This window comes from Sinohyriopsis cumingii, chromosome 5 (assembly GCF_028554795.1).
Source record: "Sinohyriopsis cumingii isolate HCF-2022 chromosome 5, ASM2855479v2, whole genome shotgun sequence".
In the NCBI taxonomy this organism is placed as follows: domain Eukaryota; kingdom Metazoa; phylum Mollusca; class Bivalvia; order Unionida; family Unionidae; genus Sinohyriopsis; species Sinohyriopsis cumingii.
In genome coordinates this window covers 65760776-65775296 of record NC_142965.1, presented here as the reverse complement: position 1 = coordinate 65775296, position 14521 = coordinate 65760776, and the positions used below count along the sequence as shown (strand labels likewise).

Genomic DNA, 14521 nt, shown 5'->3' with positions numbered 1-14521 from the left:
CACAGAGTGGAGTGGAAGAGGACATACTTTACAAAAATGTGTCCACTATCATGGTAATATAAAATAAAATTTAAAGGAGAGAAGTTGCATACAAAGATATTAAATTTCCACTTTTTGATTTAATGGGGCACAGTAATTTGAATAGAAATGTAATGAATTCAAACAAACGTTACCTTTTACATTGCATAGTACCATCCATCAACACAATTGACATTTAAAATTTGACTTCCCATTGATTCACCAACATATATGTGAACATAGTTGTCACTAGAGTGGTTCTTAAATTGCTACCACATGGGCGGGACAAATGGAAAACTTTTTATCTTAGCAGAGTAGTGATAGCAGGAAAGTTGTAATACACCACATTGATAAAGCTCAAGTTGAATTTGAAATGACCAAGGGGGAAGAGAGATTGACTGTTACTGAAGCAGACGACATAACGCTGATGTTATATTATTGGGATAACTGAGGGTGGTTGCCCAAGCAAAAGATGCATGTATAATTGTGGGAAAACTATTACATGCTGTGGAAGAGGGACAAAAGAAAGTTGACAATTTACCCTGAATTGGCCATTAATTGGTAAGTTATTAGGAAAACTGTTGGAATTAGACAAGTTCCTCCCATAAGCTTAGACTAACATCCATCATTTGTGAGGTGTTTTGTATATCTATGTTGTGTGTTTGACCCTTGTCAGCAATTGAGGGCAAAGGCCTACCTGACTACTCACATATTTTTTGGTAAACATGTTACATAGTAATTTTATTCTATAGTTTTAGTTTCTATTTTAAGATCAATATTACCTGGAGCTAACAATGTGTACGCATGTAGAATTTAAGATCTAGTTTTGTTTAGAATTTAGAAATGTTCTAGAAGTGATTTTATTTATGAATCAGATGGGGAAAATGAACTTGCTTTACCCTCATTCTGGTTGTCTAATTGTGTCTTAGTTTTAATTGTAAAGGTTGTGATAAATATAATTATCTTGAGGAATCACCCATTTAGTTGTGTTCAGTTGATAAGATTGTACATTAGTTATTTAAATTATTCATTGGAATTACAAACTGCTCATTGTTCATTTTTGGACTAAAGCAGTACATTAGAATTATTGTGAATTCACCCAAGGACATTTTGGGTTATAGCATTATGATAAATCAAGACTTTTAGACGATCAACACTTTTCCAGACTACTGGCACATCAACACATTTAATAATAATTCAGTGAGCTCGGATCAACTTGAGCAGCTGATCTCTCTAATGAATTCAGATAATTCTTCTTCCATACTTGGATAATTAAAATTATGCTTCTTTGGGCACATTTTCAACGGAGTTTATATGGAGTCAGAGTGATGGATGCAATAATACTATTCTTATCACATAATTTTTCTTGTCCCTTCTAGTGCAAATGGATTCAAATTTGTACGACTGGTTGGATCCATGAACACAAAGGCCAGGACACAAGCCATGGATGACTTTTCAGACAATTTACCTGGATCCCCAACAATAATCCTTTTATCCCTCAAAGCGGGTGGTGTGGGAATCAATCTTACGGCAGCATCCAGAGTCTTCTTACTGGATCCGGTACGTTTTTGAGTCTTGAAACTGCTGTAATGGTATTAATGCTGTTCTGGTCATAGACCAGAAGAGTTTCTGGGATAGCCTGTTGTTTGACAGCCAGCGTCCGATGAATGTACATTTGGAGAGGCTTGGCATTGCTACTCCTGCTAAACTACTTGCTATAACAACTTTGCACACCCATTAATCCTAAGGTCTAGTTGCTCATAAATATACATGTACATCGAATACACCCACCACTAGAGTCATCTTCAAAATGTATATTATCACAGCTCCTCTTGAATAGACTGATGGCTTTCACTAAAAGACTTCTTATAATGTCTAGTTCAGCCTAAATGAATTTTGTACTGATATGACATCCAATACATACCATGGCAGCCATCTTGATAATTGTATTATCACAATTTCTCCTGAATGCAAAGTGATTTTGACATAAGTTTTCACCAGAATGTTTATGATGTCTAATGGGTGTTTAGTAAAAATGCCTATCATGGATCCAGTATGGCTATCACATAAATGGAGTTTTTAGCTCTACTTGTTGGAAACAAGAAGAATTTACTTTTGGAATGGTATTTTGTCCTTTTCCAGTTATTACCAGTATGGGCTTTCTCTTAAAAGTATTCATTTGCTATGTAGGTGGACCAAAATGGAAATTATGCCGATTTGATGTCCAATGTGGCCACCTTAATTTTCCTCTTGAGAAACTTGTTTTGCATACTTCTCCTAATGGGCAAGTCATATTAACAGGGCTTTCAACAGAAGACATTATGATGCCATGTTGGTTCTGACTATGAATATGGTACTGATCTGATATAAAATACAAATCTTGATACCTAAATTTATTCTGAATGGAACATTATATCTATGTGGGGCTCTGACTAAAAGACTTTTTACAGGGTTCCCATGCTACCGAGAAATCATGGGAAACTTATCCTTTGTCTTCTCCAGTGGGGGGACAGAGAAAATTCCAGTCACCACTAAGTCACAAAAATACATTAAAGTACATCATTGAGTTTTAACTGAACAGATAGAGAGTCAAATGTATTGTGTTTTAGCCTGCATTTTTATAGGTTGCAGAACTCTTTAGTCATTTGAGATACAATTGCTATATAAATCATGAGGATACTTGCCTGAAACATGTTTGTATAGTCAATAGAACTGCTAAGTGGATTAGACTGGTCAAACAAACACGTTACCTCAATACTTGCCATATCTGTATATTTTGTTTAAAGTAGAAGTCATGAATAACAATCAAGTGACACGGTGTGCCAATGTGGCTGTGATGTGTTATCATCTTTCTTCCTTAATTTCCATTTTGATATGAAAACTTTTTAAAAAGAATTGGGATAAGGCTTTGCTTATTAATTGGTAGTGCATACTGTTATTCGCCACTTCTTTTCTCAGACATTACTAAGTACATCAGGGATGATTTGAGCAATTAGATATTGTGGTCCCCATCCCTAGAATTTAGAATTTTGTAAAATCATAAAATATTTTGAGAAACCTTTAACATATGTAGGCTTATGGTTTCTAACCCCCAATATCTCAGCACTCTTTTTGCCACAATATATTTGCAGACATTCTTAGGCAGAAATTTTTAAAAATAATATTATCAGGGTTTGTTAATTGTGTAAACCAGCATTAGTAATTTAATTTTGTTCTTGTTTGGTAGAGAAGAAGTCTTGAATATCAGCGGTAGAATAAATTGTTGTTGTTGTTGTGTGTTCAGTGTAATAAAAACCTTTTTAGTTACAAGTCCTTAACATGAACAAATGCCTATGTTTATTTATCTAACATAATATAAACTTAGGTCCAATAATATAATTGTTTGTTACTTACGTTAAGTCTGCTTCTGCTTTAAAGAATATGAATCTTTGTAGCATACATGCAAAGCAGATACAAGTCAAATTTAAGACTAGAATACTGAATGCTTTTAGAAACATTAGTTCATTTGCAATAAAAAAGGCATGAAAGAATATGTCATTGAAAGCTTTATTTCAGCCATTAGAAGTAAAGTAGTTGCAAAAGTCTCAAGTATAGAGTTATCAAAGAACAAATTGTGTATCAATCATTAGCAATATCAACTATCAGAACAACTGGTCAAGAAAGAGTTAAATTTAAGGAAAAACATATATGGTGGCTGACTGCTTATGTGCTAGCTTTTCAACAAAGCACACCTATTTGATAATCTGAACACTTAAAGGGTCAACTCTAGGAATGTCTTTGGGTAAAAATACTCATGTCAGTGTCTGCCATTTCACCTAAACTGGTCCATAAAGCAAATTTACTAAATCATTTATCAATTTCATGATATCCACCTCTCGATCCCGTTTTGTTTTAATGAAAGTCATTAATAATCAAAGACATCAACTTTTTGTAAATTCACCCCTTAAAGAGGATGGTACAAAGAGAGAAAAAGAAGTTACATACATGTATTCTTTTGGTGCTAATAAAAGCACATAGTATGGAATTCCTGTCGAAACATCAGACATGGTCCATGCAAACAAGTGAAACAATGGAATTGTATATTCCAATCCAAAGCACACAATGACATTGGATGTATGCATGTCCTTTTAATAATGAAATAATTAATGTATACAAATTCTCATCATGCAGATGATTGAAGAGCGATCTATTTTTATTGAAATGACTGCTATTTTCAACTGTAACCTGTTTTCAAAGTTGCTTTTTACGTTTAACAGCTGTATTGAAGAAATGAAAATCTTTACTATTTATAAAATACAATAGTAGTTAATCAGTAATTTAGCCATTGGATGTCAGAATATGCAAATATCCAAATTCACCCTATTCTGACTCAAAAATGGCAATTTTACAAACATATTGGAGTTTTAGTAAGTTATAATAAGGATCTGAATGGAAAAAGGAATAAGTTTTGGAAAGCAAATTTTACATACATTCCATTGGATTATTGCATATTGAAACTTCTGGAACTGCCAATAGAAATTAGCGGCCATTAGATGTCCTAAATTGATCTAGCAGAATCACATCAATATTTAGAAATCTACTGACTACTGCTGTAGTTTTTAATTCAGAATTCCATGCCTTGAGTGTCCTTGGCCATGATTACATTAAATATGCAGTGAGTGGTCACTTTACTTTGAATATAGACCCTAGACATACTTGGTACAATCACATTCAGAACTTCATTTTCTACAATGGCGTATAGTTTCTTAAGAGCTTCTTTCTTGCTTTGAAACAACTCTTTCCTAAAATGATCTTTTCATAATAACCCATGCAGTCAAACAGAAATTAACATTTTTATTCTGTAAATAAATGTTTCACACATATTTATATGAATTGCTTCAGTTCTACTTGTTTGTAATGATACATTCTGGGTTTATGGTGCAGGGGCGTATGTCTAGTTCATATGTTATGTGCAAGTCTCAAATAGAAACAGCTTTAAATTTGAGTTTAAAAATGCACGTTTTCTAAACCAAAATGAATTTTATTCTGGTTGGTAACAGCTCATTGAAAAAGTCAGTTGCCTGGAAATGTTTGCTTTAAGAAATATGATCTCTAGTATTAAATGTAAATGGCTTCACTCTGAAATCCACCAAGATGCCCCTTTTATGAATCTTGCTTTTACCCCTCGAGCAAAACAAAAAGTCATCTCAACATGGGATTCCCACTGGAAGACTTCATATAAAAATGGTGTAAATCTGATACCTGATAATGAGAATGAAAGCAGAAGGATGACAGTTACAGTTATTGGACATCATGTGTTGATTTGAGAATGTCTCATGGCAGGAGAAGTAAGTGTCATTTGATGTGAAGAAATTGAAAAACATAAACTAGACTTAGTTTAGTTGAGATAGCAGAAAGCCATTGAACTACATGTGGTTTGGAAATGCGGTTTCTGAAATTGTAAGTAAGGTAAATATGTGTACTTTAATTGAACATAATATTTACCCTGCTTCAGTCTCAAATCTCATTTCCAGAACTTTTAAATAAAAAAAATTCATAGTTAATAATAGCAGTAGATTATATTTCTATACAACATCCTGAAAATTGGTCTTATGTAAGTAAATTATTGACCGATTTACCTATCCCACATTGATACATAGGACATGTTCCTTTTGTCATTTACTTTTGATTTGGAGACTGATGGAAGTAGATATTACTTTTCCTATGCCTGCAATAACTGAAATCATTTTATGTGATGATGCCATCCAAGCACCAATCTACCTGGTACTAATTTAACTTTTCACTTACCACACCTTGTTGTTTGCTTGTGCAAGGGTAAGGAGGAAGTATATTTTAATTCTGCAAATGTTGTTGTTGTTATTGTAGGGTTTAACACCATTTTCAGCACAAAATAGGCTATACATGGCAGCAAGTTTAAATAGTGGAGGAAAACCCCGGGAAAACTCCCCCCAAAAGCCAATGACCCACGAGAAGCTACTGGCAATCTTTCGCACATACCCACATTGGCCAAACCCGAGACTCGAACCCATGCAGACAGGTGAGATGGCAGTGATCAATAATGGTGAACACTTTTAACTACTCAGCCACTTGGGACCCCTCCTCTGCAAACAAATAATCATAAATACATCAAAATATTTAACCATGTAAGTCCCATGAAATTTTAACATTCAAATAATTACTGCTAATGTTTTCACTTTCAGATCAGACTAAACTCAATTAGCATACCAATATCAAAACATGAATCACAAGATATGTGATGTGTGATGTGATTTGGAAATTTAATGTAGCTTAAACAATTTTTCAGTCATATCACTATAATGTCTGCAGTGTGGCAGTTTATAGTGATGTCCAGCACTGAGGCATCATGCCGCAGACATGTAGCATGATGTCCCACCCAGTCACATTATCCTGACACCAGGATGACCAGTCCTAACACTAACCTCTAAATGCTGAGCGCCAAGCGAAGCAGCTGTTAGTACCATTTTTGTAAGTCTTTGGTGAGACTCAGCCAGGGATTGAACCCATGATATCCCACATCCGAGGCGGACACTCTAACCACTAGGCCATTGGAGCGGTTGAATCACAAGATATTGGCATTAAAAGCCTTCAGTAAATGTACAGCTTATTTGTTTACATTATATAGCATGTGAAAAACATCTTCTAATGACAAGTTACAAAAAATATCAATAACAGATCAAGGAGTTTCTAGATGTGGAACCAAACAATAGAAAGCCGTAAAAGAATCGAATATAGCGTGTTTTGATAATCTAAATCAAACTATATGCAGTCAAATTGCTGGGCTAACTGACCTGTTGAATAAACTTGATATTTTTTACAGTATCTTCAATCAACAATTTCTTGTACTGTAACATGACTAATGTTGGGTTGTCCATTCTCACATCTACAGATCTTATAGAAATTAATGTCAAATCATTTTGCAAAATCAATACTATAGAGATAACGATGTCACATGCTCCACATTGGGTTTTTATTTTAATTTCAACTGATCTCTCATCTGATCATTCCAAAGCCAGACATATCAGTGAGTATTTGTTCATTGTGATGTAATTCCTGGTATTTTTTAATGAATACTTTGAAATTACAAATGCAAAACTGTGGATATAACTAGTGTCACACTTTTGTTGTGCACAAAAGTGTAACTCTGTATTTGTATCATGGGCTCATTTGGTGATTAAAATTATGAGATGAAATTTAATTTGCAAAATGTGGAAATATCAATATATATATATATATATATATATATATATATATATATATATATATATATATATATATATATATATATATATATATATATATATATAAAATTTCAGATCAGATGTAGTATATGCAGTTGGGTACATGCTATGCTAGAGTTGTATTTTAATTAGTTTCTAGACACACAAATACATTTAGCATGTAGTCAGTAAAAAATAGTTTCTGGTATACATTTTGTGTTGTTGCTGGATTGCTTTTTAATTGCTTTAAGCATTTATTGTCTAAATTATGTTGAAGAAAGGAATGAAAAGTGCACTTTCAAAGACACACTAGCAAAGCAAACCTAGGCTGATTTCCGAGGGATTTGAACCCACAACTCTTGCATTATGAATTTGACATTTTAACAACTGAGTTACTGCAGTTCCATCTGTGATTTCGAAGAATAAGAAGGAACATGAGAAAATGTTGGCTCTTTATGTACTTTGTGTTGAGTAATGATTGGGATTGAATTTTTTATTAACATAGTATATATAGAGTGGTGTACCAGTTGTGCTTAAGTTTCTCATTAACTTTGTGCAGATAAGATGGGTTACCGTCTGTGCTTAAGTTTCTCATTAACTTTGTGCAGATAAGATGGGTTACCATCTGTGCTTAAGTTTCTCATCAACTTTGTGCAGATAAGATGGGTTACCATCTGTGCTTAAGTTTCTCATTAACTTTGTGCAGATAAGATGGGTTACCATCTGTGCTTAAGTTTGTCATTCACTAATATTGGTACTTGAATTAATAAAGTAGATTGTACATTAGTATATCTAATTATATGTCACAGGCTTGGAATCCTGCATCAGAAGAACAATGCTTCGATAGATGTCACAGATTGGGACAAACAAAAGATGTCATCATTACTAAGGTAAGAATTTTTTTTTAAATTGCTAAAAAAGCAAATCAAATGAGTGTAATGAATGAAAGTTATATCGCGATCTGGAGTAGCCCTTATAATGTTGGCTTCAGCATTTTTTATGCTGATAAAGAGACAGTGTGTTCAAAAGGATCAATTAAATAATACGGACTGGAAATTTGTTCAGATTATACATTCAAGCCAAGTTTGTAACTAAACTGACAATAAAACAATATGAACATGACATCTGATAATAATTTTGCAGTATTTGTCAAGTGACTCAAAGAATGCAGTGTACAAAATGATGGTGCATTTGCATCCAGTGAAAAAATACATGTAAGCCTGACTCCTACTGATAATGTTTAAGTAATTATGAATTTTTTATCACTTTCAATTTGATAATATTAAACTCGTCAGATGGTCAGACCAGCGATCATAAGTATAAAGGATATTTGTTTGAACTGTCCATGCCTGTGTAAGTTATATATTAGATATAACGTTGAGGAAGCTATAATGGTCAAAAGATAGAGGGTGTGTTCGCATCAATCCATATGCAGACCCAAACCTGAAATCCTTCACTACATTGATTCACCTATTGCCGCTAAACATGCACTGAAGATTTATTTTAAGATGAATACAATTTACATATCAAAGCTGGATTACTCTGACTTCTTTACCAGAATTTTGGAATTCAAGATGGTGTATGTGCTCAGGATAAATACGTTTTAACTTGTTGCCCCCAAACATGCATTGCGAGTGCATCATATAATTAAGTTGCAGCACACATGCATAAAAATGGATTCCTGTGATCCAGTTTTTACATTTTACAGAACATCTTTAAACATACCAATTCATGCAACAGAAACATTTCAAATCTTTGTGTTATGTGATAGGCATGCTCTGATCTTTGCTGATTGAGTGAATTTACTCTTTGAATTACAGTTTTAGTCTAATTTTCAGTTTATTGTAGAAGATTCCATAGAGACAAAGATGCTGGAATTGCAGGAGAAGAAACGACAGCTGATGCAAAGAGCATTTGGACAGAAAGAGTCAGATGATGAGAAAAGACAGGCCAGAATAAATGACATTAAATCGCTGATGGATCTGTAGAGGTCTATATGTCTTAAAGCAGGGATCAGAGATGAGTGTGTTGATGTAATGAATATAACACTTACAATCCATACTGATGTCTCATGCCAGCAGCATGTGATGGACACGTGTTATTTTCGAGGAAGGATTTTGAAGGGTTATTCATTGTCTGTTGGTTCATGTATCTTGCCATGTGCATGAGGTTTACTTAGCCTCCGGTCAAATTTTGTTTTAAGATTTGATATTTAAAAATATGATATTATTTTTGTTATGTAGATTGATGCTTGGTATTTTAAGGTTCTTTTCTATTTGTATTAAATTGAGTTATGGTCCTTGTTTGACTTCGCTTATTGGTCTTCAAGACCTGTCTTATATTTGTAATCAAGAACCTCAAAATGCATGGATGATTGTGATCATATTTGCTAAACAAATGTGTCTTGATATACACAGGTCAGTTTGTAATATCAACATTATCCAGCAATAGATTACAAATTTCTAGCCCACCCTGTCCCCCCTACAAACTGAAATTTGTGTACTAATAAACTGGTATCCCATCTTATTTTTGCAAGGACAGTATTTATTATATTTTTTTAGTCAGGTTTGTTATGAAAAATGCATCCACATTATATACATTTCATTAGATTAAAAGGTGGATAAATTCTTTTATTTTGGAGCAGCTGTATAATGACCATTGAGCTGTTTTTCCTGTGAGAGAGCGATTTGTCTAAGAGTTGGGTTTCTTTTATCAGCAGATTTATAAACCTTAAACAATTAACAGATACAAACTTATTTCTTTCCATCACATCTTGCTGCGGAGAGAAAGAAGAGAGAAGTCTCTTGTTTTTAATTTAGTGCTTAGTAAAATGTCGCTATTTTCTGCATGCTTTGACAATTAAGTTTTGTACACTGCTTATTTATGGTGGACCTAAACAATGCTTGTTTATACTTTTGTGTGTTTCATGATAAAGGTAATGAAATGTATGAGAATTCATTTATTTATTTTATCTGATTCTGATGTTTAATTAATAAATACAAACCAACTATAAATGATAAACCAGAGATAAACCTTTTTAATCTTGATAAGTTTTATTTACTGTTGGTGATTTCAACATATTCTGATCTTTGAATTTATAATTATATTGAATTTGTATTTATTATGCAGGTTTATATTGAATTTGTATTTATTATGCAGGTTTATATTGAATTTGTATTTATCATGCAAGTTTATAGTGCTGAAATGCTTTTTACTACTATTTGTTTAAGTTTCCTTCGCAGATGAGCAGATCAAATTTGCAACACATGCAATAATGACCATTGTAATGTTGCCTCCATTCCATATAAATCTTTGGTTTAATGATGGCATAAAATTATATTTGTTTATTCCAGGCATCCCATAGATAAAGTGTCTATGTATGTGTTTTCCTAAACATTGCATTGATGCAATATCAGTGCTCACCTTCTTGAAGCTGTGTATGCATTTATTCTAGACATTATGTACATACAGTGTTGGCATTTACATTCATGAAGCTGCTGTTGATGTGTTTAGTCTAGATATTGCATAGATACAGTGTTTATACTTAGCTTTCAGAAGCTGTGTATATGTATGTGTACACATTTGTGTTCTAACTTAAAAACATGTACCCTTTTGATGCCACTATGATACACCATAGATCGGAACTGTTGCAGTTCAATCGGTGGAGTATCGGACTCATAATCATTGGTCTCAGATTCAGTACCCATATAGGCCAAAATGTTTAAACTATAGCATGGTCAAATGTCCATAAATATTTTTCTATAGTCACATAGCTTTTTGATAGAAAGGTCAGAATGCTTTATCCACAAGTTAAATTAATTAAACTTTGCAATTCACATTACTCCATCGTTACACAGATCTATCAAAATCCTAAAAATTAGAATGACAATTCACAGCTTTTGGAAGAGAAAATTACCCCACATACCTGTACAGTGTAACCCATGCATAGCTGTTACAATAAGAATGCAGGTTATACACAGCACCTTTATTCTTCTTTCAGTGGTAAATATACGTTTTGTGTAGTTGTTCATGCTAACACACACACACACACACACACACATATATATATATCAGACTTAAAATGGAGACATATTTCACTAAATTGATTCAGATGAGCCCAACTATTTAGCAGTCAATCCGGCAGTTGAATATGGGATATACTTCAATTGGATCGAAACGTAATCGATCTTCCTGACCTAGCAAATAAGCAACTATGTTCTTTCTGACTTCATTTGTGTCATCTACCTGGACCATAATTCCTTAAGAAGGCAAATGAATATACTACTACTTTAAAAAAAAAAAAAAAAAAAATTTGACAATGAAATATAATCATGATTTTTATCTTTAAAACATGTCCCATTCACCGAGCTCTAGACCTTACAGCTATAGTTGGTGTCACGGAATTGTGTATGAGTTATATCAATATGTATATGTTGTCAAAAATGTAATTGGGTTTCGTTGACGCTTACAGTGTCATCTGAGGGTGGTATATTTTTCGGCTCGAGTTATTTCAAAATACTGAGCGAAACTCAGACCATGCTGCACATGCAAATTGCCTGCAGCAGAAAACCTAAGTACCTAGCTGTGCATTCTCTATAACCAAATTACATTATGACGAGTCTTGTCAGAAAGCTTACCCCTTTATGGGAGCAAATCTCCAGCTGTAGAGGTAATGAAATTTAAGTATTCTTTATTACTATTCGTTTTATATGACAGAATTGTTTCATACTTTAGATGTTTTAGAATTTATTCTAAATTTATTCTAAATTCTACACAGAGTCAATACCTAGGTTATACAATGCCATATTAGAAATGCTATAGTCTGGTTTGAGTTAGCTATTTGTTATAACTGAACAGACAAATTGAATTTAATTATACGGTTGCATGCATTAAACGATTAATGTAATGGGCAACAAATTAATGTACGTGCATGCGCAACATATATCAGTGCAGAAGTACTTAACCATGTCATATATACTACACAGTTTAGTTGTTATAATTTTAGCTGCCTTATGTATGGTTTGATGTGGAGTCACAGGACAGTGTGGTTTGTTGTGACGTGTACGCTGTGTCTGGTGATGTTGGTTTGGAAGAGTGTACTGGTGTTCTCGATGTGAGGGACCAAGGCTTCAGGACCATTGGGTCTGTGTTAAATGTGAGGGCTCTCGAGGGATCCTTCAACAGACTGAGAGGGGCGAACTATGCGTGGGCTCTTCTCTGACCATTGACTAGAGCGAGTGGAACTGGATATACATCTTGGACGTCAAATGGGCACCACAATAGTTATATATATTATGTGTTCCATGTTGTTATTTTCACTATTGCTATTTGAGCAAATTTACATGCATTCCCATTTCAATATCATTTTATGAACAATACATTCAAATTTACATGCATTTCCATATTGTTTTATGAATGATACATTCAAATTTACATGCATTTCAATATCATTTTATGAATGATACATTCAAATTTACATTCATTTCAATGTTGTTATATGAACAATACATTACAATTTACATGCATTTCAATATCATGATATGAACGATACATTCAAGTCTTTCTTTATATTGGGATGTAGATCATATACTTTTATTTTGTTGATCGGTCATAGGACGTAGTTCATGTTTGTTTGAAATTATATTTGTTAAATTCATGTTTGAGGGGTTTTTTTTAGTTACTTGTTGATAGTTCCATGTTAGGAACCTTATAATTTTCCTTATCTTTTTGTTTATAATGGTGTCAGATTTTGTTAATATTTAATTTGTGTTTATAAATAAATAACTTATTAACGCAGTTGCTTTGGATATCTTCCCTAATCCAGTCCCAGCCCGGCTTCATCTTGTGACAGTTGGATAATCCAGTAGTTTCATGTTTGACATCTCATCATAAAGACCATTGCAGAAGCTTTTATTACATAAAATCTAATTATGATTTTAAAAAACTTAAGAAATGATACAATGTAGGTATTTATTGAATATTTTACTTTTATTTCAGTTAACAAATCACAATGAAATTGTTTGTGGTATTTTTGGGTAATGCACTCTTCAGTCGCTTGTTATGGTTATATACGAACAATTTAACCTGAAAACTTGCGATTATTTTTGCCAGCTAATGAAGGAAAATATGTCAGATATGAAACTCTCTTGCACTTACAGAGTTTTGAAGGCTGAATGGTTGGGGGAAGGTGTGGTTTGTTTTCTCTTTTAGGTAATTATTGATATATGTACATAAATGCGCTAGGTGTCTTCATCATCATCATAATCATTTAGATTATAGACCTTTTCGCCCATGTGAGCATGTACGTCTGGTTAATGCCCATAAGCAGGCTATTTAATTGATCCTGGGGGAAGGAATTAGAGCCTCATCCCACTGGCATTACTGTACATAAAAGGCACTATTTAATTGAGCCATCAGGTCTTGGGTCACTGTGATTGGCTTCATAGACCCTAGTGACCTGAATGTAAGGCTATACTTGAGTGTGGATAGACCCAGCACACACTCAAGTTAAAGGTAGCAATTCAGTCTGCATTAGCTGCGTTAGGTGTCAGCCAAGCAGCATGAGATGCCAGTAGCGATTGGTCGCCACTATAAGGTCACATCGAGACACCTAGGCTTTTATTCCCATGTGTAGGGTTAATTGATTGTTCATGAAGAGAGGAAAAAGTGCCTCTCCCTTCATGTATTTAATATGTGCTATTCACGTTTATTAATTTAATGTCCGGCAGTGGCAAGGAGGAAGGTTCGGTCAGGGAGGAGCCTGTTCACTAGGAAGGCACCTTGGTTTATCAGGGGCATACATTTTTTGTCTCCCTTGCCAAAAAGTTAATGAATTGTCATCTTGACGGATTTTTTTGAGAAATATGTGCCGTTATTTTTAATTGTTTTTTGTTTTAATGATAGTACCGCACCAGTCTTTATGGTTATTTAAACTTTATCTATTGAGTCTGATTTGGTTGGGGTGGTTCTTGATTTGGGTTCACCCTTCTATGTATGGTTATTTAAACTTTCCTTGGCTTGATGGTGTGCTGCTTTTTGCAGCTGGGTCTAATTTACCTTGGTGTTTAGATCACCTTATATATTCTTAAGTTTAGGGTCCTAACTAGGTATTTGGTTGCTGCATTGTGTAGCCAGAACTGATGGTCCTTGGGGTTTGGACCACCTTATAGGTATTAAATTTGAGTTATAGTAAGTTCTTCTATCTTGATAGATCTTACCGCCTTGTGCAGTGGGGCCTGATGGTCTTGGGCTTTTTAGACCACCTT

General features: G+C 33.9%; 1 protein-coding gene across 3 annotated transcripts in view; it reads left to right on the top strand.

Annotated features, from left to right (window-relative positions):
* The window catches only part of LOC149799341 (DNA-dependent ATPase/E3 ubiquitin-protein ligase HLTF-like), a 125037-nt gene extending 111985 nt beyond the window's left edge, over positions 1-13052 (top strand). For 2 of the 3 annotated variants that reach the window (XM_089958663.1, XM_089958665.1), the window contains 3 exons: positions 1398-1578; positions 8066-8146; positions 9095-13052. In XM_089958663.1, coding sequence (XP_089814789.1) covers positions 1398-1578; positions 8066-8146; positions 9095-9244 — 412 coding nt within the window. In that variant the 3' untranslated portion in view covers positions 9245-13052. The remainder of the gene's footprint in view (positions 1-1397; positions 1579-8065; positions 8147-9094) is intronic. The other variant, XR_016421161.1, reaches the window with a different exon arrangement.
* The last annotated feature ends 1469 nt before the right edge of the window (positions 13053-14521 follow it).